At 39.7% G+C, this 23,540-nt stretch overlaps 1 protein-coding gene across 6 annotated transcripts in view; it reads left to right on the forward strand.

Annotated features, from left to right (window-relative positions):
- MBNL2 (muscleblind like splicing regulator 2) overlaps positions 1–23,540 on the forward strand; it is a 107,119-nt gene that overhangs the window by 19,493 nt on the left and 64,086 nt on the right. For 5 of the 6 annotated variants that reach the window (XM_063392325.1, XM_063392326.1, XM_063392324.1 and 2 more), the window contains exon 2: positions 18,547–19,375. The exons of the other annotated variant lie outside the window; for it this stretch is intronic. In XM_063392325.1, coding sequence (XP_063248395.1) covers positions 19,202–19,375 — 174 coding nt within the window. In that variant the 5' untranslated portion in view covers positions 18,547–19,201. The remainder of the gene's footprint in view (positions 1–18,546; positions 19,376–23,540) is intronic. 6 annotated transcript variants of the gene reach the window in all.

A 23,540-nucleotide genomic window follows, 5' to 3' on the forward strand; every position in this document is an offset into this window, starting at 1 on the left:
TTTATAATACTGAGAGATGAGAAAAAAGTGTTCAATTGAAATTACTTATTAATTATTTTGCATACAGTTTTAACACATTTCTAATATTTAAATTTCATGTAATAGCTATTAGTGATACTGTGCATCCTAATGTTACTAGAAATTACTGACTTTGAGGATTGTTTTTTCTCTTCCAGGGAAGAAACACTTTTTTTTAAGACAAATAATTTTTCCCTTTTTTTGTGAATTTGGTTTATACAAAGTTTTAGCAAAAGATAACTAAATCACTTGTTTTGAAATTTGTTAGTATGCATTTTCTTCTAAAAACCTTTGATTATGAAGCTAATTTGATATGTGTAATGCAATGTATTGTGGTTAACTCATGTGCACCACTACTATGTAACTGGTCTATAAAGAGACTGAAATTATAGCCTGAGGAAAATAAAACTCATTTGAAGAGAGTGTCAGTGCTGAAAACTAGTTCAAATAATAGCAGTATTAACTGTTTGACTAATTAAACTAATCTCCTTATACATTATTAGCAAATGCGGTGACAGTTGGTGGTTATTGATATACAGAGTCTTCTTATTGAAAGGTCTTCTTTTAAAACCAAACTTTTTGGCTCTGTTTGGAGTAGAGGGTGCATGAGGAGAAAGAAGTTATGCAGCCCCTTTCTAGAATCTGCCAACTTCTTAATTGCCACAATTTCTTATTATTCTTTTGTAACGGGGCCATTAAAACACTGAGCTCTCTCTCCGATAATGCTGGTGATGTCAAGTTCTTAGTTCAGTGTTTCAGGCGTGCTAAAAAAGGAAAAGTCTGGGGCTGTGAAGATTGAAGAGCATACCTAACAGGGGATTATATGCAAAATCCTTATAACTAACACAAAGAAATACTAATTATGTAGGAAACTCTTTGTGCTACTGATGATTACCAAAGCTGTTGAGAACTGCCAGTGTGCAGTTTGCTGCTTCTGCAGAAGACTTGTAGGATTCCTGGAGTCATAAGTCTGGCAGAGGACCTGGTGGGCTTGTGATGCCTGAAACTTTGCCAGTTAGAAGAGCTCAGCTGTAAACAGATTGATAAACACAGAGGCTCATGCTCTTTTATTATTTCTTCTCTTTTTTTGCATTTTTTTCCTCCCTCCTTTTACACACCTAGGTATATGTCCACAAATACGTATGCACGTACATAATATACACACTCATACAAATATAATTTTTCATCTTTGTGATTTTTGTACTACAAAAACAATAGCTAATAAAGACGGTGGGAGGGATTAAGTGATACAGTTGTTGCATAAGGAAGTGGATCAAGAAATAGAACAGATGGTTCATATCAGAGTCTATTAATTTTTTCTGGTTCAGATCAATGATTTTTTTCATCAGTTTCTTAGTGGATGATAAACATTTTGGGAAGCATTTTGGTAAGATCTGGGTATCATGCATTGCTGAACTCATAAATGGAGACAAGGTCAGTCTGCAGGTTCATGAGCTGTAAAATCTTCTCTCCTGCAGGGAATACAGCACCTCTGACAGTAGGCAGAATTAGAGAGTACAAGTAAGGAAAAATGCAGAATTGTTTTCCTGTGGTAGTTTTATAGGAGGAGAAAGCTAGGATTTAGTTCGAAATGCTTTTTTCTTTTTTTTCTTTTTGGGAATTCTGAAGGCAACTTTTCAGTATTTTTTTTTTGTGTATGATCACTTTTAAGAGGCCTGGAAAATAATTTTTAGGTTTTTTAACTCTCTAGTGTTCTCTCCTGTCCAGACTGAATACTTTTTAACTGGAGTTTCTGAGGAATTTTATGTTGTTTTGGGATTTTTTCCCCTACTGCTTTGTTATATATGCTTCAAGTATGTTGAATGGCTCAGTCCCCCAGTCCCTAGTTTTCTAAATCTGTCATGATTTATGTACTTTATAGGTGTCATGGGCAGTGTTTTGAACTTAGTCTAAAACTAACCTACAATTTCCAAGTGGCAGGATTTTCATTATTTTCCATTGTTCAGAAGGATGCTATTTCAGTGTTGGGTTTCAGCATGTCAGGTTTGCGCCTTCAGTCTCCTTTGGCAGCTCTCTGTGGGACACTCCTGCTAATGTCAAGGTGGGTAAAGGGGCTGTTTCATTGGACAGCAAAGCCCTGTTTTAGTCCATTTAAATATTTTTTGGGTATTTTTTCCACTTTTCAGACTACCTGCAGTGCTGTTATCAGCAGCTCTATGCATCTCTCAAGCTTGGAGCTGCCTTGCTTTGTCAGCTGGCCCCTCTGGCTGTGCCCCTGGCAGGACAGGCAGGCTCAGTGCTGGCAGGGGCAGCCCTCTGCACCCAGTTAATGATTCAGGACTTCAGCACTGCCTTGCTCTTATTTACTTAAAAGGCTGTGATAACACATGGGATTTCTGACGGCTGTGTTCACCTGTGACACAGCATCCCCTGCTTCAGCCTCTCTCTGCCGGGAGGAGACCAGTGCCAGCTTTCCCACCCTCATCTCCTCACCCCGTAGCCATAAAGTGGTGTGGCTGGGGCAGCTCCTCCAGCTGGCATGAGGCTTTTGCAGAGGAGGACGCCGGTGCGTGGGCTGCTGGTGCTGGGGATTGCAGTGCTGCAGTCCTTATTGGCATGCTGAGCATGCTCTGGCAGCACGGCGCGCCGCTGTCCTGGAGTCTAGTGCTTGTCTTTAAAAACTTTTTTGCTTTGTGTGTATTTTTTTTTTTTACAATTCCCTTGTGTATTTTAGCTCCCCTCTGCTAATGCTGGGAAACATTTTGGGGATGGATTACTTTATTGCCATAATTTTAAGAGTGTTTGGATGGAGGCTACAAAAACTCTAAGATTTTCTCTGTCACATTGAAGATGGCATGAAAGGCTTTGAAAGTGGCCCCACTGATGTGTTTATAAAGCTAGTGCACTTTCCACCTTCCCCCCCTCCTTTTTTTTAAAGACCTCATTTAATGCTCAGGACTGTGCAGTGAGGCTACTTTCAAAGGCTTTAGTATCCACAGTAGCAGTTCTTTGAAGTGGAAACACCAGCAGGGAACAAGCCTTCAGCTTAATCCTTGGTGTAAAAGGTCCTAAGTGGTAAGAAGCCACTCCATCCCTCTTGGTGGGAGGAGCTGGAGAGCGACACCTGCAACTGAATCTGTATCCTGGGCCTGGACCTCATCCGTGGAGCTAGAACTGATTGGACACTTCTGTAGGGCAGGAGGGATGCAGTCCCTCTCACCTCTCTGGTTTTTCACTCTGGCTCTGTCCCAGCTTCTTTCTCCAGTTTCTTGAGGAGGAGGAGACAACTGAAAGGCGAGAGAATAAGGCCTGAGACCAGCCGTGTTTGTGCTTGGGTTTGTTTGCTCTTTCAGGCTGGTAAATCTTTCCTCTGGAGTCTAGAGACAGTGGCAGGATCCATCTGCTGGTCCTTGGGGGCATGTGTCTGTCCAGTTAGTTTGGTGGCTTCTTGGTGGCCCAGGTGCTTATCTCCCCTTTAGCACAAGGAGGGTGAAGGAGATAGTGGTTTTTGGTCACCAGTGACTCATTTAAGTGCTCAAAGCTGGGTGGGATGAGTCTGTCATCTCCAAAATATATTTGTTTGAAATAGGAGATGAAAGTGTTGAGTTTCTTGCGGTGGGGCTTGAGGATCAGTGTGTCCCTATGGATTTGTAGCCAGTCTTCGTTGCAGAACTAGGCTGCTTGTAAGGAGCTGCTTCCCAAAAATCCAGAAGAAGGCAGAAGACAGCAGTACTTTAACTGGCACGTGGCTTAAGCTGCCAGGGGTGAGAAGCTTTTTGAGGGCTTTCCTTCTCAAATAGTAGCCATTGTTGATTCTGATGACTATTTAAATAATCTGATTTTTAATAGAAAATTTATTTTTTTACTTGTTGGTATTTTTGACCTTCAACACATCCCTGCCTTTTAACTTCACTCTTGTGCTGTTTGCTGTGTGCAAAAACAGCTGTCTTTTCCATGGCTTCCCTACTGGTAAATGACTGAACACTCCCTGCCTCCTAGTCAAAATCTGGTGGTCCACATCATCAGTCTGTATGAATTTTGTATTCTTTCTTATGTCAAAAACCTCGCTGTTGCCTCTTTGTACATGTAAGCCTTTCCACAGTGCTGATGGTGCTGTTACTGTTCTCTCACTCTTTTATCATTCCAGAGTTACATGCTCCATGACTATACACACTAGTGTAATTCTTTTCTGTTTTCCTTTGATAGTGCCAAATGTTCTGCTTGTTTTATACTCCGTCAGCTGCTGAATATTTTGCAGAAGTCTTCATCGAATTGCCTCTAATGTTCACATCATCTTTCCTCTGTAGCAGTGTCTTGTTGGAACCTAGTGCAGTGTATTTGCTGTTCATTATTTGTCTGCTTTTCCCTCACCTAGGCATTATTGTGCATATCTTTACGTTAAAACTGATGTCATTTTATCACCCAGTGAACTCATTATCATGAGATCCTTTTGTAATTCTTCACAGCTGGCTTCAGGTATGACTTCGCAAAAATTTTATGTTAACTGTCAGCTGTCTCATTGGTTATGGCTATTGTTGCAAAGCAGAGAAGGAAACTCTCTTGGCAAACCTAATTATGAAAATTACAGTATATTATTAGAAGTAAACATGATATTTAATCTTGTAAGTTCATTGTGAACTTCTGCTCTGACTTTAGTCTTCATACTGTCTGCAAATGCTTGGCACTTCTAGCTGCTCTTTTAAATTAAATTTCTTTAACATCCGTAAGGCTTAAGTCATCACGGTAACTGAGTTCCACAAAAATCATCAGGTTACAAAGATGAAGTGATTAACTTGCTTTCATTCTGCTTAATTTTGAGCTTTTAGGATTTGTATTTCCTAGCTCTTCCCTACCATTGTCAGAATTGTATTCCTTAATGAAAACTGACAGTTGCATGTAAACATACTTGTAGGTGATAAAGTTTTATGAAATGCACTTAATGTTTTCAGATTTCCAGTGAAATGGGCAAGAGATAGCTGTGCTGTAGTAGGGTTTCCTTCTTAAACCTGAAGACTCATGTGGTAGGAGTCAATATAAGGTGCTGATGGTTTCGGGGATTTTGTTGGTTTTTTTTTCTCAAAGAGAAATGAAATCAAAACAGACTTAGCTGTGCTATCTGCTTGGGTGAAGACAACCACCTGTATCTCACTCATCTGGGTCTCCTATCTCCACAGCATCAGCATACTTTTCACTTAGGGGAAAGGTAATTGTGATGATTATAATCTTTGAAGTGCTTCACTGGAATGTAAAAATGGTTTTCCTGAAATAGGACATTAAAATTTGTGGACAGGTTTCTACTTTTTTGATTTCAAATTTTTTTTTCATTATTTGTGTGGCTACTTTGACTCCAGTTTTGCAGTTAAGAAATTCAGGGTACATAATTTAATTGTCTTCCTGATGGACTTTGTTCATCTGGTGAAAAAATATAGGACCTTAAATTGTGGATTTCCATTCAACTTTACAGAACCATAATAATTAATTGACTACTCCCCCAATATGTAAATTGAGTTAACTTTTTTGGTAAGAAAGCACAGAGCTGGAATACCACGGCATCTTTGTTGTCTCCCTCTTTTCTGTCTTTTCAGAGTATAATTTTTTGGGAGGTTGGGGTTTTTTCGATGCGCCTTTCTTTTTTTTTTTTTTTTTTTTTTTTTTTTTTTTTTTTTTTTTTTTTTTTTTTTTTTAGGGCTGGTGGGTTTGGGGGGAAATTTTAGGGGTTTTTTTTTGGTTTGTGGTTTTTTTTTTGGGGTTTTTTTTTTACTTTTTGTGTGATTGGTTGTTTTGGGGGGTTTTTTTGTTGGAATTTTTTTCTATTTTTGGTGGGCCGTGTTTGATTTTTTTGTAGCAGACAGTCCTGTTCAGCTGCTATAAAGTGGTACCATGGTTTCTGTTCTTTCAGGTGATGGGCAGAAGGATAAGTGTGAAGAGCCATTCAAGTAGGCTTTCAGGGCTTCTAGAACCTGTGCATTGTTGTTAAGTGGTTATCTCTGTGAAAGCCAAATATTGGTAGTGCAAACTTTGCAGCCCATAAAGCTGCAGAGGATTACTAGTGGGCATAACTTTGAGCAGGAGTGAGGTTGTTCATTTATTTATTTTTTTTTATTTTGGTTTGGGTTTTGTTTTCTGGTCTGGTTTGATTTTATGTCTCAGCTATTTCATCCTGGAAATGTTGTATGAAATGGAAGGAAATCCTACCAGGTGTCAGGGATCAGAGCGTGTACAGGCTGAAGGTTAGAAATTATAAAAGCTCTTATTTACGAGCCAAGCAAATATTGTACTAAAATGAGGCATATTCAAAACACATGTTTAAGTAATTTTTGAAAACTTGTTTTTGGAATAGAAATGTGTGTAAGCACAACAATAGCAGTCCATTTCTTATGTTTATATAGGTTTTTATCTCTGAGTAGTGTTGATGATGTTACTTACTTGACCAAATCAAATTTATTTATTCTTTTTTGCTATTTATTCACTTTGTAACACAGAGATTTTGACATTCTCTTTCAAAAATAGTGTTTTATATCGAGTTGTGCCTGGTTAAAGAAAGCTCTTAAGTTGTGGTTTAACACAGAAGTTATATAAGGCAATATATATTGTAAAGTGCAAAACAAAGTGTGTCTTTAAATATTCTTTTTCTACTGAGCTTGAACTACAACAAATAATTAAGCTTCTGAAAAGGACAAAAATGTCGAGACTTACTTTAACCAGTCCAAATTTTCCACTGCAATGTGAGCTGAAAAGCGTCTCTTGCCAAAAGCCAGTTGCTTGTGCTCAGTTGTCAGAAGCATCTCCATTTCTTTGGAAGTGCTGGGGAATGCCAGGCTGTGCTTACCTGCTCCGCCATTCCCAGCAGGGCACAGACATCTCTGCAGTTACAGTTAAGCAGAGATAGTAGAAAAAGGTCTGGAAGAGGGCTCTGTCAAACCATTTGTAGGAGATGTGCTCAGTTTTCACTGCAAAACATTGCAATTCATTGTGTCAAAGCATCAAAGCATTTGATTTTTCAACATTTTGAAGACTTTTTTTTTTTTTTACTGCTCTCTTCACAATAAATAGCTGAGTTAAAATAGAGGCTGTAATTTGAATATTGAGGAAGTTTTTGATTAAAGGTGGGGACATGCCTGGCTCTGAGACACAGACTAACACTGCCTAACCTATCAGTATAGCTGCCTAAATCCATTCCCTTTTCAACTTTTAAGCTAAGAGAAATTAAAACAAAGACTCTATATATTGAAATTGCTTTTCAAAGATATTGGCTGAAGATTTTTCTTGTGGTTTGGGGTTTTTTCCCTTAGAGAAACCTGAATGTAGCTTATGTCCTCTTACTGTTACAGACAAGTGAACTATACACATGGTAGAAAAATGAATATGAACTCATCCAATGTCCTTACTGTAGGCCAATAAACTTTCTGAGTTTATTTCTGTTTAAGTACTTTATCTTCTTTTAGTTATAAATTTAAAAAAAGGTTACTCTCTAAAATGAAACTGAGTTGAAAAGTAACTAAGTAACTTTCTTCAAGTGGCAAGGGGTGGTGAGCTTTTTGGACTGAGGGAGACATGTTACACAAATCAAAACAACAGATCGATATGACCCATTTTTATTGGGTCAGTGCTTCTTAATTGGTGCTCAAGCAAAAAGAAAGGTCAGTAGCAGCACTGCACACCAAACCCTAAATTCGTCATCCTGGAGCTCAGGAAAAAAAAAGTTTACTTGGTAGGCAATGTCTGGTGATGGTTATTGTGCACTCCTTCCAGCTGTAACTCTGTTATTTGCCTCAGGATTAAATAGAAGTATTCAAGACTTCCAGGAAAATAGACGTTAACCAGAAGTTGCAAGTCATATGAGAAAAACCCTTCTTCTCTGCCACTAGTTGCAAAAACAATTTTAGGGGAAAAACATTCTCTTTCTGAACTTGTGATAGCTATTTTACAACTGAATAAAGGTTTGCTAAATGCAAATTTATTTTATTCCAGAAAGAATGAGTTTGCATTATGTATTGTCAAATACAACACAGGTAGCCTTTGAAGTTTTAAATGTTGGTTTTGTTTAGGGTTTTGTGTTTGTTTTTTCTTGTGGACAAATGCATGAATTTTGAAAATAAAGTTTCTTACTGTCATCTTTACATGGAACATTATTAAATCTTTTCTTTATTCACCTTGGAGGACCAAAGATAATCAGGCAGGAAGGCATCTCTGTTTACAACACACAAAGGCAACCTACCTTCAGAAGAGATCAATAGAGACCAACCTGTTAAATACTACCTTTTTTTTCTTCAAGGCTATGCTAAAACCCCCATATCTGTTTTTTTTCTTAACTGGGAAAGGTCTTTGAAAAAAATGGCTTTTAGTGTGAGATTTCAGCTGCTGTCTGAATGTTAGTATAAAAACACTATTAAAATATATATATATAAATAAATAATCTTTGAAGGTACTTGTTAACTATCTGCTGTTCTATAGGTGACCTTAAAAGTTAGGTTGCTGTTCCATCTTTTTAACTGCTGTAAGATATGAAGTATTCTGGCACAGGCACATAATCAGGCTTTGCAGTATGTCCTAGGAGATATTTAAGCAGTAAAGCACTTGCATATGTTCTGCATCATGAGGATTTCTTTAGTTTTGGAAGTAAATAAAACTGGTGTGCTGTGTTACATGCACACTACTAATGGAGCAAAAGGGGAATTGAATCCTTGTAATAAAATGGACTCTGATGAAGGCTTGCTTGGTCAACCTTCTGAGTACTAAAGACACTACTGAGGTTTTTCTTTGCCCTGCCAAAAGCACTTGGCCATTGTGATAAGTTGCTTCTTCCAAAATATGTTTGAGATGCTTTAAAATGCTTTGAGTCTGGTAGAAAGCAAGAGTGCCTTGCTTAGGCTCCTTTCAGCAGGCTCTCAGGTTTTCCTCCTTCTCCATTGGGTTGGTAAGAAAGGTGCTTGCTTCTGGGAGTGTTCCTAGGTGATGCAGCTTGGGGTATAGAGGAAGAGGTCTTGGTGTTTCTTCCTGTTTTGGTAGGTTTTAAAAGTCTTTTTCTCCAAGCTCCACTTTTGCTGGAGCTTTTAGTTTAACGTATTCAGGAGTACTGGTAAAACAACACAGATTCTCTTGAAGGCTATTATAATTAGTCATCTTACTCCCCAGCTCCAAATGTGGTTTTAAAATTTTTGTGGACTTCCAAAGAAGTTCCGAAGTGTTTCCTTCCATATCCATGCTCCTCTCTTGAGAGTCTGTGCTTTTGTCAACAGTTGTGAGAGCCAGTGAGACTTCTTCTTGGTATCCTACTTTTCATGCACATTGTAAGGGACATTTCTGACAGTGCAGCATTTGAAAAAGGGATTGAGGAAACCCATAGAAGAAAAATTCAGTGAGAACTATCAAATACAAAGACACCAGTTACAGGTTGTTGAGAGAAAATTCATGGAAATTATCACGCTCTGCCTGCCCTGGTCCTGCACTCTTCTGAAGACATATAAGCCATAGTCAAAGGCTGCATTTTGGGCAAGATGGACTCTTTGGCTCATCTGCTAAGGTCATCCTTGTGTGTGTTGTTTTCCTGTACTCAGGTAAAAGGTGGAGAAAATGGCACAAGAATGCAGGTATTTTATCTCAGAACAGTGATGCTGCCTGAATTTAGTGTAGGAAATCTGTTCAGCAGAATGGGTTTAGGACTTAAGAGACAGCGGGAGTTAACAGCATTAGTTAGTGCTCTTGCTGCCCTCACCTCAGGGGCTTGATTTGGATGTGCCATGCAACTTCCCAGGGCTGGATAATTTGCTGGAGTATATTCTTAATAATGCTGTTGGCAGTCCTAGAACATGTGCAGCTTGTGAACTCAACATGTTATTAATTTACATACTGTCCTTGGTTTGTTCAGACTTATCCTTGTCTTTCAGTGCAAAGGGATGCTTTGTCACATAAACAAATACCTCGGCAAGATTTCTGCCTTCTTGGCTTAGAGCAAAACTGGACTAGAGAAAACAGAAAATTCACAACAGCCTCAGCTCTTTTAGATTGTGCTCCTGTGTAACAGCATGTTATCAGTCCTTTGGCAGGTGAGAACAGTCATTTGATCACACGTTCCCTCCATGCCAGTCTATAAAAATTTCACAGTACATAAGCACACTTTTCTATAAATATTTTACAGTCCTAAAAAACCCATAAATACGATGCATGTCTGCAGCTGGGTGTGAGCAGAGGCTCCTAATGCACTGGGGTACCCTTTCCTGGGGAATTTGGTTTGATTAATAGCTATTACGTGCTGCACTCTGCCAAAAGCAAAACATTTGTGTCCACAAGAGGCCAAGTGGTAACGTCATTGCTGCTGGGGATGATTAACTCTGCTTGCCGAGGCACAGAAACAGAAATTGCTTTTGCCCTCTTGTCAAGGTGGGAACAGAATTTTGTGTATGAAATTCATACACCTAGAGGATAAAATCAAGTTAATTTGGACTTAGAAAGTGTTTAAGTTAAAAACTGTGAGAAGGTGCATACCAAGACAGGAGGAGTAGAATAAAAATGAAAGTAGTTTGCTAGAAGAAGAAAACTCCTTTCTGCAATTGCATTTTAACTGAAGCATAATAAGCATTAGTTTTTCCAGCATGACTTCGAAGCATTTTGGTATTAGAAAATACTCTTGTGGGCTATTGTCATCCACTGACCTAAAGTTCAGCAGAAATATTTCACGGTCCATTAGCAAAGTAGTACAGTGGGTTGCTGAAAAGGTCCCGGCTGTGTGGGTTGTTTCACAGTCAGTGGTGTACACCCTCCTCCTCACCTACTTCCTCAGGGACAAAGGACATTAGTGTTATTATATTGTAAAGCCAGCTTCAAAGGGAACCGGCAGGTTTTAACAAGAAGCTCATTGCCATACTGTAAATAGTGGGGGACATACTAAAAGCCAGAACTTGGCACATTAGCGATCATGACAAGGAAAATACGGCTCATTTAGCAAAACTGATTTGAAGGTCATGCTCAGTTTAAATAAAGCAGACTGGTGTTTTCTAGTCTGTCCCTGGACTTCAGTCAGCTTAACTAGAAAAGTTAGGGTCGTCTGTGTAAAGTGTGCATCTGAATTACAGTTCGCAAGTGTTCATTGATGGTTGTATAACAGGCAAAGAGATGTTGCAATAGTTGATCTCCAAGTCAAGCAAATAAAATAATGATTTTTTGTAAGTCTTGACACTTCTAACTTCAGCTGGTTCATGTTGAATTAATACAAGCCACAGGATTAGACTTTTAGTATTTCTGACTACCAGCCACTTGATCAAACAAGTGGGCTGCTTCCCCAGTATGGCAGTTCTGGCTTCTTCCTCATTTGAGCAATACTGGTTTCCTCAATGCCACATGGGAGCTGCCTAACATCTTTAAGTGGATGTACTGGTTTGAAAGCAAAACCAGTGAGACTCCAAGTCAGAAATACAATTTAATAGAGAGAGAAGAAATAAACAACAAAAAAGGTTAAAAATAAAACATAATAAGATAAATGCAGTAGTACAAAGGACCACTGACAGAGTCAGAATGCAAACCTGACACCCTGTTGGTCAGCGTGTTGGAAGCAGCCCCAAGTAAGTCCTCTTGGAGTGACAGTTGTGGCTCCATTGAAGTAGCGATGAAAAGAAGAAGAAAAGTGTCCAGTCGTTCTCTGGGAATCCAGTGGAAACAGGCTCCCTTGGAGTTTGAGATTGCTGGTTTTATCCTGGTGGAAAGGCTTTGGCTCCTCCCACTGTGTGGAGCATGTCACAATGGAATGAGGTGATGTTATCAGTCATGTGAGAGGCCTTAAATGGCCCATTCACAGCTGATGTCCCTCGGAGGAGGATGGATGGAGGAACAGATAAGAAGGCACTGCCTTGTCTGGTGTTATCAGGTGTCCCATTAACAGGAGGCATCTGCCCTCTTTCCACCCTAGAGTTACAAGAGATAAAGAACAACATCTCCCAACCAGTTTCAACAGATGAAAACAGAATACACATTTTTGGTTACATTTTTCAACTCAAGACAGTGAAAAAACCCTGAAAGTGATTAAAGAAATGTTTGTAAGTTTAAAATTTATAGAAGAAAATGCATTCATCATGCTCTACTGTAATTGAATGGCTCTTCTTAAAAATGTTATGGTGACAGGAAGTTTTCCCATTCATTTGCTCTCAAAGAGTGGATGATATTTCATGGAAACCTGTCCTATTTTCCCTGTGTTCTTGAATTTAGGGATTATTACTTTTTGTGACTCCACAACAGTTCAGAGGAGAGCCAAAAGCTTGGTTCTGTTTTTAATGCTGTCTTTTTACGTAACTATGCAGACACTACTAAACTAATGTGCACTGTAGAGTCTTACTAGATATCTAGTATCAGGGTGTGTATAAAAAAAGAAAAATATTAGAAATTGGTTTAAAGAGAAAGACACATTTGTAGTTTATTCAAATGTGATTAAGAGGCATGCTGACTGTCACATTATTTGTCTGTAAAATTACTTTATTTTTTATTTAATTCATGTTGGCATCTTCTGATGTAGGATCCTCTTTGTTTTGGCTGGTGGGGGATCTTACACAATGAGGCTTAAGTTAGCGTGTGGTGCCTGAGAGCCAGCCTTGCTTTCCAGGGACAGGGAGCGTGTCCTGTGGCATACAGCACTGCAGCTAAAGGAGCTTGCAAAGAGGAGCCAGCCCTGCTGCAGCTGGGGTGCCCTGTGCTGCCTGCTCTGCTCCCTGCTCCATCAGGAGTGGGACATGAGCAGGTGGCCACGTCTCTGCTGAGTTGGCCGGCACGTGTGAGGCAGGGGCATTATTCTGCTGTGTTATTCTGTACCTGATGAGGCAGGACAGGACGGATCCAGCTGCAGCCTGGGATTGAACTGCTGTCTTGCTTTCCTCAGCAGGGGGTTTGGGGGAGCTCAAGAGAGAACTTCAATGGGGAATCAAGGAAATGGCAAGTAGCTGGAATTTAAAGCAACAGTGGAGTGAGCTTGTGAGGTTGTGGCTGTCCATTAGTGGGCGGCTTATCTTCTGTTTGGTAACCTTGAATGTTATTTAAAGCAAAAACAACGGGGGAAGAAAGGACATTTAAGAGTGTAACAATGAGATTTAGTTGAAAAAGGGAAGCAAAGTTCCACCGTCTTTTGGACTAAAGCACCTGCCAGTGTCTCCTAAACATATGTCTGTGTCCTGAATGATTTGAAAGTGGAGTCCCCTATGCAGCTGCAAACAAGAAGTATGACTTAGTGGGATTTGAACGCCTTTTTCTGGAATAAGGATGAGGGTTCAGTAGCTGTCAGTCTTTGAATGTCTGTATTTACATTGTGAACGTTCAGGATATGTAACTTGATCTGGCTACAGAAGCATTCCTATGTGTTAAACTTATGCAGGGAATTTTTCCACTGGGTTTTGTCTGTAAACATAGTGAAGTGTGAAGCAAGTTTCCTTTACAAATAGGTCAACTGCTGAAGAAGCAGCAGCTTTTTGAAGGAACACAATTCTTGTCAGTAATCTGAAAATGCATCTGTGGAGTGGGGCACATTGATTAAACTGTGTTTTCAGATGTCCTGAGGCATCTGGAGATGGTTGTGTTTTGTTCCACAACATCTGACCCAGGTAAAATCATTGATTCAATACTAGTAAGTCCAGGCTGAAAGAAGTGGCTAAACTATTTATTTCTTAGAGGTCAGTTTATTTCCTGAACAAAAAGGAACATCATGAGAATCTGAGTTAAAGTGTATGTGGTCAAGACATTGCTGGCTCATGAACTTGTGCTGCGGAGTGTGAAGCCTAGTGACGCTTATCGTTAACACTGTCTAAGGGTAGAGAGCCTGTTTTCTGCTTATTCCAGCCAGACCTTAAAATTTTGACATGAAATTCTTTGGGCCTGGTGTCTCCTGCAGGGTCATTGTTATTGTTTCTTTGTTAAAAAGTTTCTGAAATTTAAGACTATGAACATGATTTTCTGGGAGAAAGCTACATGAGTTGTTTATGTGTAAATGGATGAAAGTTGTAGTAGCAACCTGCTTTGGGCCAAGGGCTAAAAATTGTACAGTATTGTTTCCCTGGGGTTAGAGGGTGACCTTGGTCTTCCTGAAAAAGATCTCACATTTGGCTAAGAAAACGGTTTTTCTCTGAAGAGTGGCATCATATGCATGCTCGGTTTGAAACTAAGTTCTGAATACATTCTCTTTGGCATTGGAGTATCCAGCAGGTCAGTTTTGGTGGCTGTAGATAGATCCTGAAGATGAGTTTTTTCCCCACCTGATTTCATGTGTTTAATTGAATTTGGGCAGCAGTCTGTAAGTCAACATGTTTCTCCCTGCTAGTGATCCGGGGAAGTCTCACCTTGCCTTCACGGCATAGTGAGTCTTTGGGGTTTGGGGGGTATTTTGGTTCTGGTTTTTTGTTTGTTTTGTTTTGTTTCCTCGTTTTTAAAACGTGTTTACAAATTATCAAACTTGTACGGCTAAGTATATTTAGTGCACCTCTGCTGTCTGGCAAAGAAGAGTTTATATACTTCAAACTGTACAATCCCCTTTAAATACAACTGAGAGGTTTCTAACTTTTGAATTCTTGAGTTTCTGGTAAATTTATAGGAGAACTATATAGAGCATGCTGATAAATTTTGACAGTAGGAGCAACAAATTGATCCCCAGTGTTGACATCTCTTACTGAAGATTTTAATGTGATAAATGTTTAAACCTCAAAAAGTGTAAAACTATTTTAACACCTTTTGAGTGGATTTAGTGGTTCCTATAGAGATCTGTGGTGAGACCATATAGAAGACTGTGCTCTTTTACTGGAAGTCGTCACCTGCAGAGATGACTTTTGAAGATGAGGTCTTTGCTCATTACTACATGTTATCTACTGAAGCGTGAATACATCATGTCCAGGAAGTCTCAGCTTCACCATTAGACAGCTACTGCATAATCCATTGCCACATAATCTGGCTGATAAGTAGAACTGCTGTACCGAAGCACTCCATATTTTGTAGATAGCAAGAGCTCCTATTTTCCAGCTGAAAGATCCAGCTGGTTTGTAATAGGGCAGGGCTTTGTATTCACTTGAAGTTCCCAAAGATGAAGTTGTCTGCCCCATATTTCTCTGAGAACTTTTTCTGTGGACTTCTAGTGTCTGTGTGCTTTGTCTTGTTTAGTAATTAAAAGGATTCTTTTTCTTAACCATAACAAAGGCCTTGTACTCCTATGCCTTGCTAGCTTTCTGTTAAAGGAAAGTGATGCTTATCCTAAAGGGATCCAAAGCTAAATAGTTTTTACAAGTTCATGCCCATGAATTTCGTTTCACTTAACCTAGGAAAACCTGCATTTGTAAGTGTGCATTCTTGATCAATTTCATAGATTCAGCTGTGTGAGAGACTGAAAATAAACAATAATAGTTGTAAAAAAACAAAAATAATTTGTTCTTATGTCGAGTACTTCCTTCATCTTCAGTAAGAATATTTTGCAGCTCAATTGTTTGTTTGATAGTTTTGATAGTTTGTTTAGCTCTAGTGGGGAGTGTTGTCTTAAGATCATTAATGATAATAACAACTAGACAAAACCATCAAACAAACAAAAGCCTCTGCCAGGATAATGGACACTTGGTGCTGAGGGCTTTATGCCGGTGAGGTACTATTGGTTTTGGCAGGACAGCTACCTTTGGCTGATATTTTGGGACACAATTAGAAATAGTAGGAAGAAGAGCAGAGTTTGCATTTGTTTGAGCTACTGGTTTTCTCCAGATGAGTGGGGTTTGCAACACACAAGGTCAGGGTAAGCTATGATGTTAATAATGGTGTATGGCCTGGCAGGCATTTTATTGAGGATTATTATTGTTGTTATATTTTCTTATGTAAATTCCATGCTTTTCCCTTATTTACTTCCCTGTTTACTCAAACTGCTCGATTTTTCCCTGTAACCACAGTCTTTTTCTTCCTTCTAAAATTTCTTCTTGTCCCTCTCTCTTTCAGTGTTCACAGCCTTTCTCCATCTTTTTTCCATTTCCTATGAAGTCTCTCCCTTCCTTTCTGCTTCACAACCAGCCATTTCCTTTCCTACCTTCCTCTCCCATTTTTTCCTTGCTTGAGCACTTCCCTCATATGTTGAATTCTACGTTTCTTGGCTTCTCTCATAATTTTATTCCATGCTTTGTCTTTTCTCTCCCTTCTCCTTGTTTTGTGTCCCTCATGTTCAGGTTTTCGAGGTAGCACCTCTTCCTCCATCCTGCTGGTGCAGGTGATGGGCAGAGCAGGTGTGACAGCTGCCTAGCCTGTGGTTGTGAACACACAGGTCATGTAAGTGGTGGGGATGAAGCACTCCAAATTATTCTATCCTCACCGTGTTTGTACTCGCCTCCTGCTGAAGGCATGGCCTCCTTCAGAAAGGACTCAGTTCTGTCTCCTGAGTTTGCAACAGTAGAAACTCCTGAGGCACTTGAGATGCCTGGTGCCACACTGATGTCTCTTGAGAAATCAGGTGGCGTTGTTATGTTTGACAAGACGTGGATTTTTGAGACAAACTTTTCATGCTTCTCTTTCTTTAGAAAATCTTCATGTAGCATGAGGGTAAGAAACAGGATGATAGTGTCTTTCATTCTTCTACCCTCCAACCCCAAATGCTTTTTGGTACGAATTCTTGCTTAGTCTCACAAATCTTGTATGTGATTCTGCTGTGCACTTCTTTTTTTAAAAACCATGGCTACTGCCGTTTCTATACTGTGTGCTGTTTGCTTTGCTGCCACATGCTCTGTCTGGGTTTTTTCAGTCTTAACACCTACTCCTTGAGAAACAACTTTGTCAATTTTATGGTGTGCAGCCCTGCAGAGTATTACTACTTGTGACTTTCAGCAGTGTGTGGTATAACATTTACCCTTTTCCCAAAATTTCAATCTGTCTCCTACATCTATTACTGAAAACCGTTACTGACATTTCTGAATTGGAATGTGTGGCTCTAGGGAGAGGATTTCCTCTCTTACATTTACCCAGCTAAATCATCAGCCCAACAAGCTATCAGCTCAACAAGCCCTTGTGGAGAGGCTCTTCTTGTCTTTCCTCCTCTCTTTCCTTTTCATCAGTTACGAGTATTTTCTCACCTCTTTGTATGCTTTCAGCTTCATCTCATTCTTCATTGATGCTGTCAGACAACACTGATGGAATATTTAATTTCAGGCATTTGTAACTTATGTACTATACTATAATTGCATAGAATTATTTCAAAATGTACTGATTCTCTGGCGCCTTGTTGTTCCTTTTGACCAAGTAAAGCTATCTAAGTGGCATCCATACTATCTTATTGCATATTAGACTTAAAACTGGATTTTTGATCAATTAGCATTGCATTGCCTTTATTCATGCTAGCAGTAGGAAGTTTTGGTGTAAGTATTGGTCACATAGTAAAACTTCTTCTGGTAGCATTGCTAAGTAGTAGAAAAACCTTTTGATGTGAAGACCTAGAAATCAGAACTGGGATCTGATCCTGCAACTGAATGTGAGTAATTCTTACTCACTTAACTAACAATACTGACTTCAATTAAGACCAGTGCATCCAAGCACAGAATGGTAATTGTTCTGACATGGAAAAGCTGACAGTGTTTTTAGAGCTATTTTTGTAGTCATATTTTAAAATCTCACTTTTTCCAGTGAGATTCCCCCTTTCTTTTTTCTTGCACAAAAATAATCCATCAACTGTTTCTGGCTGGTATTTGCAAAGTAAAAGTTGTGTTCCTTTGAAGCTGAATAGAGGGAAACACGTTCATGGTTTCACTGCCTGTGTATAAAATACAGTTAGTGGTTAAAAATTTCTGTAATATCTAACCCTTTGATTTTCAGGTTTGTTTTTCTGTAAAATAACCTAGGTATTTTATAGTCCTGAGATAGTTTAAGTGCCATATTGGAATCTGAGGTTTTGATGCTGAAGGATGTATTTGCAGAGGTACACAAAGGCTAATTAAATCAAAAGAATATTTAGATAAAGACTGCCTCATATTAGAAAGGACTCATTGGAGCATGGTGACTTGGTGGTTGAGGCCTTTCATGACGCCTTTATGGAACAGCCTGTAGGTTAATGGGAAAACTAACTCTATTGTCTGCATATGGAAGGTTTTATTTCCTGTAATCTTGGAATGACATTTTTTGGGTTTTTTTCCTTGAGAAATAGAGGGAGACACAAAAAAATCTGAGCAGAATACTACCATCCTCATTTCTAAAAAGAAGAAGAAGAACAAATAATGAGTAACAACTTATAATGTAGTAACACAATCTAAAGGGCCAAGTGATAAATTAATGGAAACGGGTTGTTGTATACAGTTTTGGAGACTAAGCACATTTGATGGAATTGTTTCACAACTAGCATGCCTAATTATTGTGTCTGCCACATTCATCTATTTAAATCATTCCCAACTTTTGGATTGCTGCCTGGAATATTACTGCAGTATGTGTTTCAACTGGTTATTCCCTTGTCACGTGTAACTTCACAAAGGAGGATTTTTTTTTAATAGAGTGAACTTTGACTGTATGTTTATAATATCTGATAAAAAAGGACTATAGGTTTCATAATGTTGATTTGAATGAGTTGCTTGTGAACTGATGCTGTATTTGTTTTGTCAGGTCACTGACTTAAAAAGTGCCTTTGCCAAGTCACTTTTACGAGCGAGGACTGCTACGCCCGTGTTCTCAAAATCCCGTCTTTGCCAGCCAGACATTGCCTTCACTTTACACCTGGCAGAAGATACCTCAGCTGTCTCCATTTGCCAATTAGTTGATGGGAAACTGAAAGCAGAAAAAGGATTATTGTTATTATTCCTGGGACATGAACAAATGACTGCATTGCATTTCTCATGTAATCAATATCGGCAAGCAACCATCAGAGGACTGCTATTCTATCAAGGAGTGCCATTGCATTGATGGACCTTGGCTTAAAACCGGTGCATCCGTGATTACAATCAACAAACTCACATGTTCTGCAGACAGAAATGCAACTGAGCATGTGTTTTCCCAGCCAAAAGTCTACAAGCGGGACTTAATGATTGATGAGTGACTGCTTGCTGATAAACTTTCTCTGCTTGTTCTGCTTTGTGTGTGTTGGACGTCGTTAATTGTCCCCCACTGTTTGCTTTTCTAACTTCCTTTTCAATTAGAATTGAAGTTATTTTTTTCTGATCCCCCTCCCTGCCCCCTCCCTTTCCTTTGTCATTAGTTTTGGAAATTTCTTCAGCATAATCCACCTGACAGCAACATACAAGTTCAAGATCAGCGTCTCATCATGGCTTTGAATGTTGCTCCCGTAAGAGATACAAAATGGCTGACATTAGAAGTGTGCAGGCAGTTTCAGAGGGGAACTTGTTCACGCTCTGATGAAGAATGCAAATTTGCACACCCCCCTAAAAGTTGCCAGGTTGAAAATGGAAGAGTTATTGCCTGCTTTGATTCCTTAAAGGTAAGAAAAAGAAACTGCATGTGTAGTGAAAATGCTACTACATCATAGTGAAAGTAAAATAGGAAATGATGAGTGATTCGTTCTTGGTAAGATGTATATTGAAACAAATGTTGTTTATCATAATGTTTGTTTTCTGAAGCTTTTAAGATTTCTTTCTAAGGTTTTTTTTTTCCAAATGTCACTATGTTGTTTACAAAAATTGCATGTGACTGTGGGATACAGAATTGGTTGCAGCTGCTAGGACAATTGTATTCTGCCGAGTACATTTTATGTATTATAATTGTTTCATGGTAAATGAAAATACAAAGTAGCACAATACTATGCCATTCCCTGAGTCCTAAAGAAACAAATTATATGAAAATAGTGCAGTTTTTTTCATGTTGATCAACAGAAGTGAGAAAAATCTATCCATTGCTTCAGATTTGACACAAAGGGTTGTTTCCTCCTGACACTGGAGACTCTGGTAAATTAATAGCATTGGTAATTACATGTATGGATAGTGCAAATATGTGCATAAGTTTAGGAAGAGCAAGGGGATTCTCTTCTTTGAAGGCTATTCAGCAATTGTGTTGTTAGGGCATCACCTTCTTCTGACTTCCTAATGAAGTCAGGCATGCTTTAGAAAACTATTTTTAAAAATTCTGTGAAAATAGTTCATGCACTGCATAAAAGAAGATTAATGACCCCCTGGGATTTGAGGAGTACACAGTGTTTTCCATGATGATATATTTGTGTTCTCGTGTCAATAGAAGGAGAAAGTTTTATATAAATAATTAAAGGGTAGAATTGAGAATTTCAGATTTTATTTTGAAAGTTTTACTTACGGCTTTATCTTCTGGGCATGGGAAAACATCTTGGCTTGCTATTTTAACTCTGAGGATCAAAATTTCAGTTACCAACAACTCTTCTACTGTAAAAACATCAGTCTGAAAGATAAGAAAACTTGGGATGGTTTATTTCATTATAACTTCTTTTTTTTTTTTTTTTTTTTTTTTTTTTTTTTTTTTTTAATGCAATGCAAGAGCATCTGCCTTCTGGTTTTACTAATTTCTTTTCTTTTGAAGGTTTAGAAGACAGTATCTCAGGAGAAATGTTCATGTGGGGGTTATGTTCTGTATATCCTGTAAGCCAGAAGAGCACCTTTGGAGTTGTGGCAGTATGTCATCGAGGGCTATTAATGACCTTAATCCATGGATTACTGCACGATAAACTGTAACAGCTTCTTTGTAGATGTTCTTGTATATTGGTTGTCTGCCAATGGGATAATATTTTTTAAAGAAGCAGACTAGTGTCTGCAGCAACTGGGCAATATTCTGATTTTACAAAAAATAAGCAGGTCAGTAGGAGGAAGTTTTTATGTACTATTTTTATTTGTTGTGAAATCTCGGGTCTGTGGCTGGGAGGCTGGAGATAAGCAGCAGGATTCAGTCACCCCTGGGCTGGCAGGACAGTGGCTCTGCAGTGAAAGAGGTGCTGCTGCTGCATCATCCTGGCCAAAGCAGTGACGCACCTGTCCTTGCTGCCTGAGGACAGCGTCACTCTCCCTGCTAGTATGGGGCACTCACAGTGGAGTTGCCAGCTATTCAAGCTGGAGACTTTTGTTCAGGAATGGTTATTGTCTGAAAAGAAAAACTGGAGTCACAGACTAAGCTAATAATACCGTGAAGAGAAATCCTGAGGGATCACAGTGGATAACTTACTGACAACCAGCATCATTGATCAGTGGAGAGAAGTCCAAAACCCTGTAAAAAAATGTAGTTAAAGCAAGTAGCTATGTTTTGACCTAGTGTGGGAGGACATATGTCCTGAAGGGCCAGCCCACTCCAGCCCAGCTCTGGTGGCTGAAGTGGTGCTGCTCTGTCCCACTGCCCATCATCACCCTCTCTCGTGCAGAAGAGAGCATGCACCTGTGTCTTCCATCTTGCATCTTTTAGTTGAGTCTAATGGGTTAATTTGCTGGGAAAGATGGGATTATAGCAGGAATTCAGATTCTTGCTGCAGTGGCCTGAAGCAGCAGAGGTGGAGGCACAGGTTTCTTCCCACCAATTCTGTTACAGGTTGAGGGAAGTCCAACAGTGGGGCAGTGGCTCTGAGCTGGAGTTGTGCATTTCCATGTGTTACCTGATCCTGCTGTGCACAGGAAACTGGGACCATTGCAAGTGCACAGTTCTGGGCTGTGCTGACTGGAGTCCTCACAGTCATATCTCAGTTATTCAGAAGAGTGTTTGTAAATTGACATGTCCCCAGCAAGAATGTGTGTGCCTGGTCAGCTCAGTTTGCTTGTATTGCTGGCTGAGGGACTTTAGGTTAGTCACAGAAAACTTAGCTTTTGGAAGTACTGATGTTAATCATACAGTTTCAGAATAAGGCTTTGGCACTCAACAAGTGGGATGATTTTTCATGTAAATGAACAAGCAGAACAGTCTAGAATTGTAGACAAAATCAGAATTTAATTTAAAAAAACAAGAGCTATTTTCCTTGCTGAACATTGAACCACAGTTTAATGCAGGCAATTACTTAGCATTTATTTACATAGCATCTAGAGCTCTGGAGACTTAGCCTTTTAACTGTCCTGGTTTGCTATACCTGCTGTAAAAACAAATTATACTGAGTCTCTGGATAAACATCCTTCTACCCAGAAAAACAGAAAGGTTTTTTTTTTAGTCTATGATGGAGTTACATTACATTTAGGTGGTGCCTGCTCCCTTAGAAGTCAGTTGAACACAAGATACAGGACTCTAAAACAGACTTTCCTTTACACACTGATTGATCAAAAGGGCCCCTGTTCTGATTAGGGACACATGCTCCCCTGCACGCCCTCTTCTTTCCAGATTTCCAGGGCAGACAAGGGAGCATGCTGTCAGTATCTGCCAGCTGGATCAGACTACCAGAGCACCAGTATGAAGCTGCAGGAGAGAGTCCAGTGAAAGGTCACAAAGATGATGAAGAGACTGAAGCATCCCTCTCAGAACGAAAGTCTCAGGGAACTGGCACTGTTCAGCCTGGAGAAGGCTCAGGGGAATCCCATCTAGGTGTATAAATACCTGCAGGGAGGGTGCAAAGAGGACAGAGCCAGGCTCTGCACAGTGCTGCCCAGTGACAGGGCTGGAGGCAACAAGCACAACCTGAACCACAGGAGGATCCCTCTGAATACCAGGGAACACTTTTTCATCTGAGGGTGACCAAACACTAGCACAGGCTGCCCAGAGAGGCTGAGGAGTCTTCATCCCTGAAGATACTCAAAAACCGTCTAATATCTAGTCCTTGGGTAGTTGTCTCTAGGTGACCATGCTTGAGCAGGGGGTTAGACCAGATGACATCCTCATCTGGATGATAGTTGAAAAGAGGAACTTTTCAACTATCCTGTGAAACCCATGGTATCTGTGTGACCAGAAGCACCTTCACACAGACTTTCCCACAGTTTTAGGATTTTTCTAAGCTAGCAAAGGTTGGCTTTGGGCCCAAAGGATGCAGTCCCAGCCAGGGACACCTGCCTCTATGTCATACCATGCCCTCCTTTGTGCTCCTACTGATATCTTTCTGACTGTGCAGTGTACCAGGTTGGAAACATAAGTTGTTGCTGTAGTTGCTGCAGAAGAAAGAAGGGCTATGTGGTGCCAGCAGAGCAGTGGATCATTTCTGCACATGACAGTGCTATGGCCTTAGGCTGGCCTTCTGGAGTAACATAATTGCATCATAATCCAAATTTTCCTGTATTAAAGTAGTGTATTTGTAGTTCCGGTGACATCAAGTAAAAGGTCAACAAAATTTAATGGACTCTGATTACTTTTCTCTGAGAAGGCGATTTTGGCTCCCAATACCTGTCCTTGCAATATTTGACTTTAAACCCAGAAAAAGTTGCAACAGCAACCCATTGGACTGATTACAGCTTTGAGGAGCCAAAATGCTCACTGTGGAAGACTGTCTAGGCTCTGAATATCCTTCATCTGTGAGATGCTTAGGGCTAGACAGAAATAGCTAAAGACTAATGAGCCTGGGTCAGATTCAGGCCAGAAACCTGCTGGTTTCAAACCAGGTTCTGCTGCATGGGCTTCTGAGAGGGAGCTCAGCATTTGTTTCTCCCTCTTTGGTGAAGGACAGAGTCTGCTCTTTTCTGAACAGGGCATTTGTGGGGTTTCAGGAGAACGCAGGTGGATTGTCCTTG

Source organism: Prinia subflava, chromosome 3 (genome assembly GCF_021018805.1).
Source record: "Prinia subflava isolate CZ2003 ecotype Zambia chromosome 3, Cam_Psub_1.2, whole genome shotgun sequence".
NCBI lineage: Eukaryota > Metazoa > Chordata > Aves > Passeriformes > Cisticolidae > Prinia > Prinia subflava.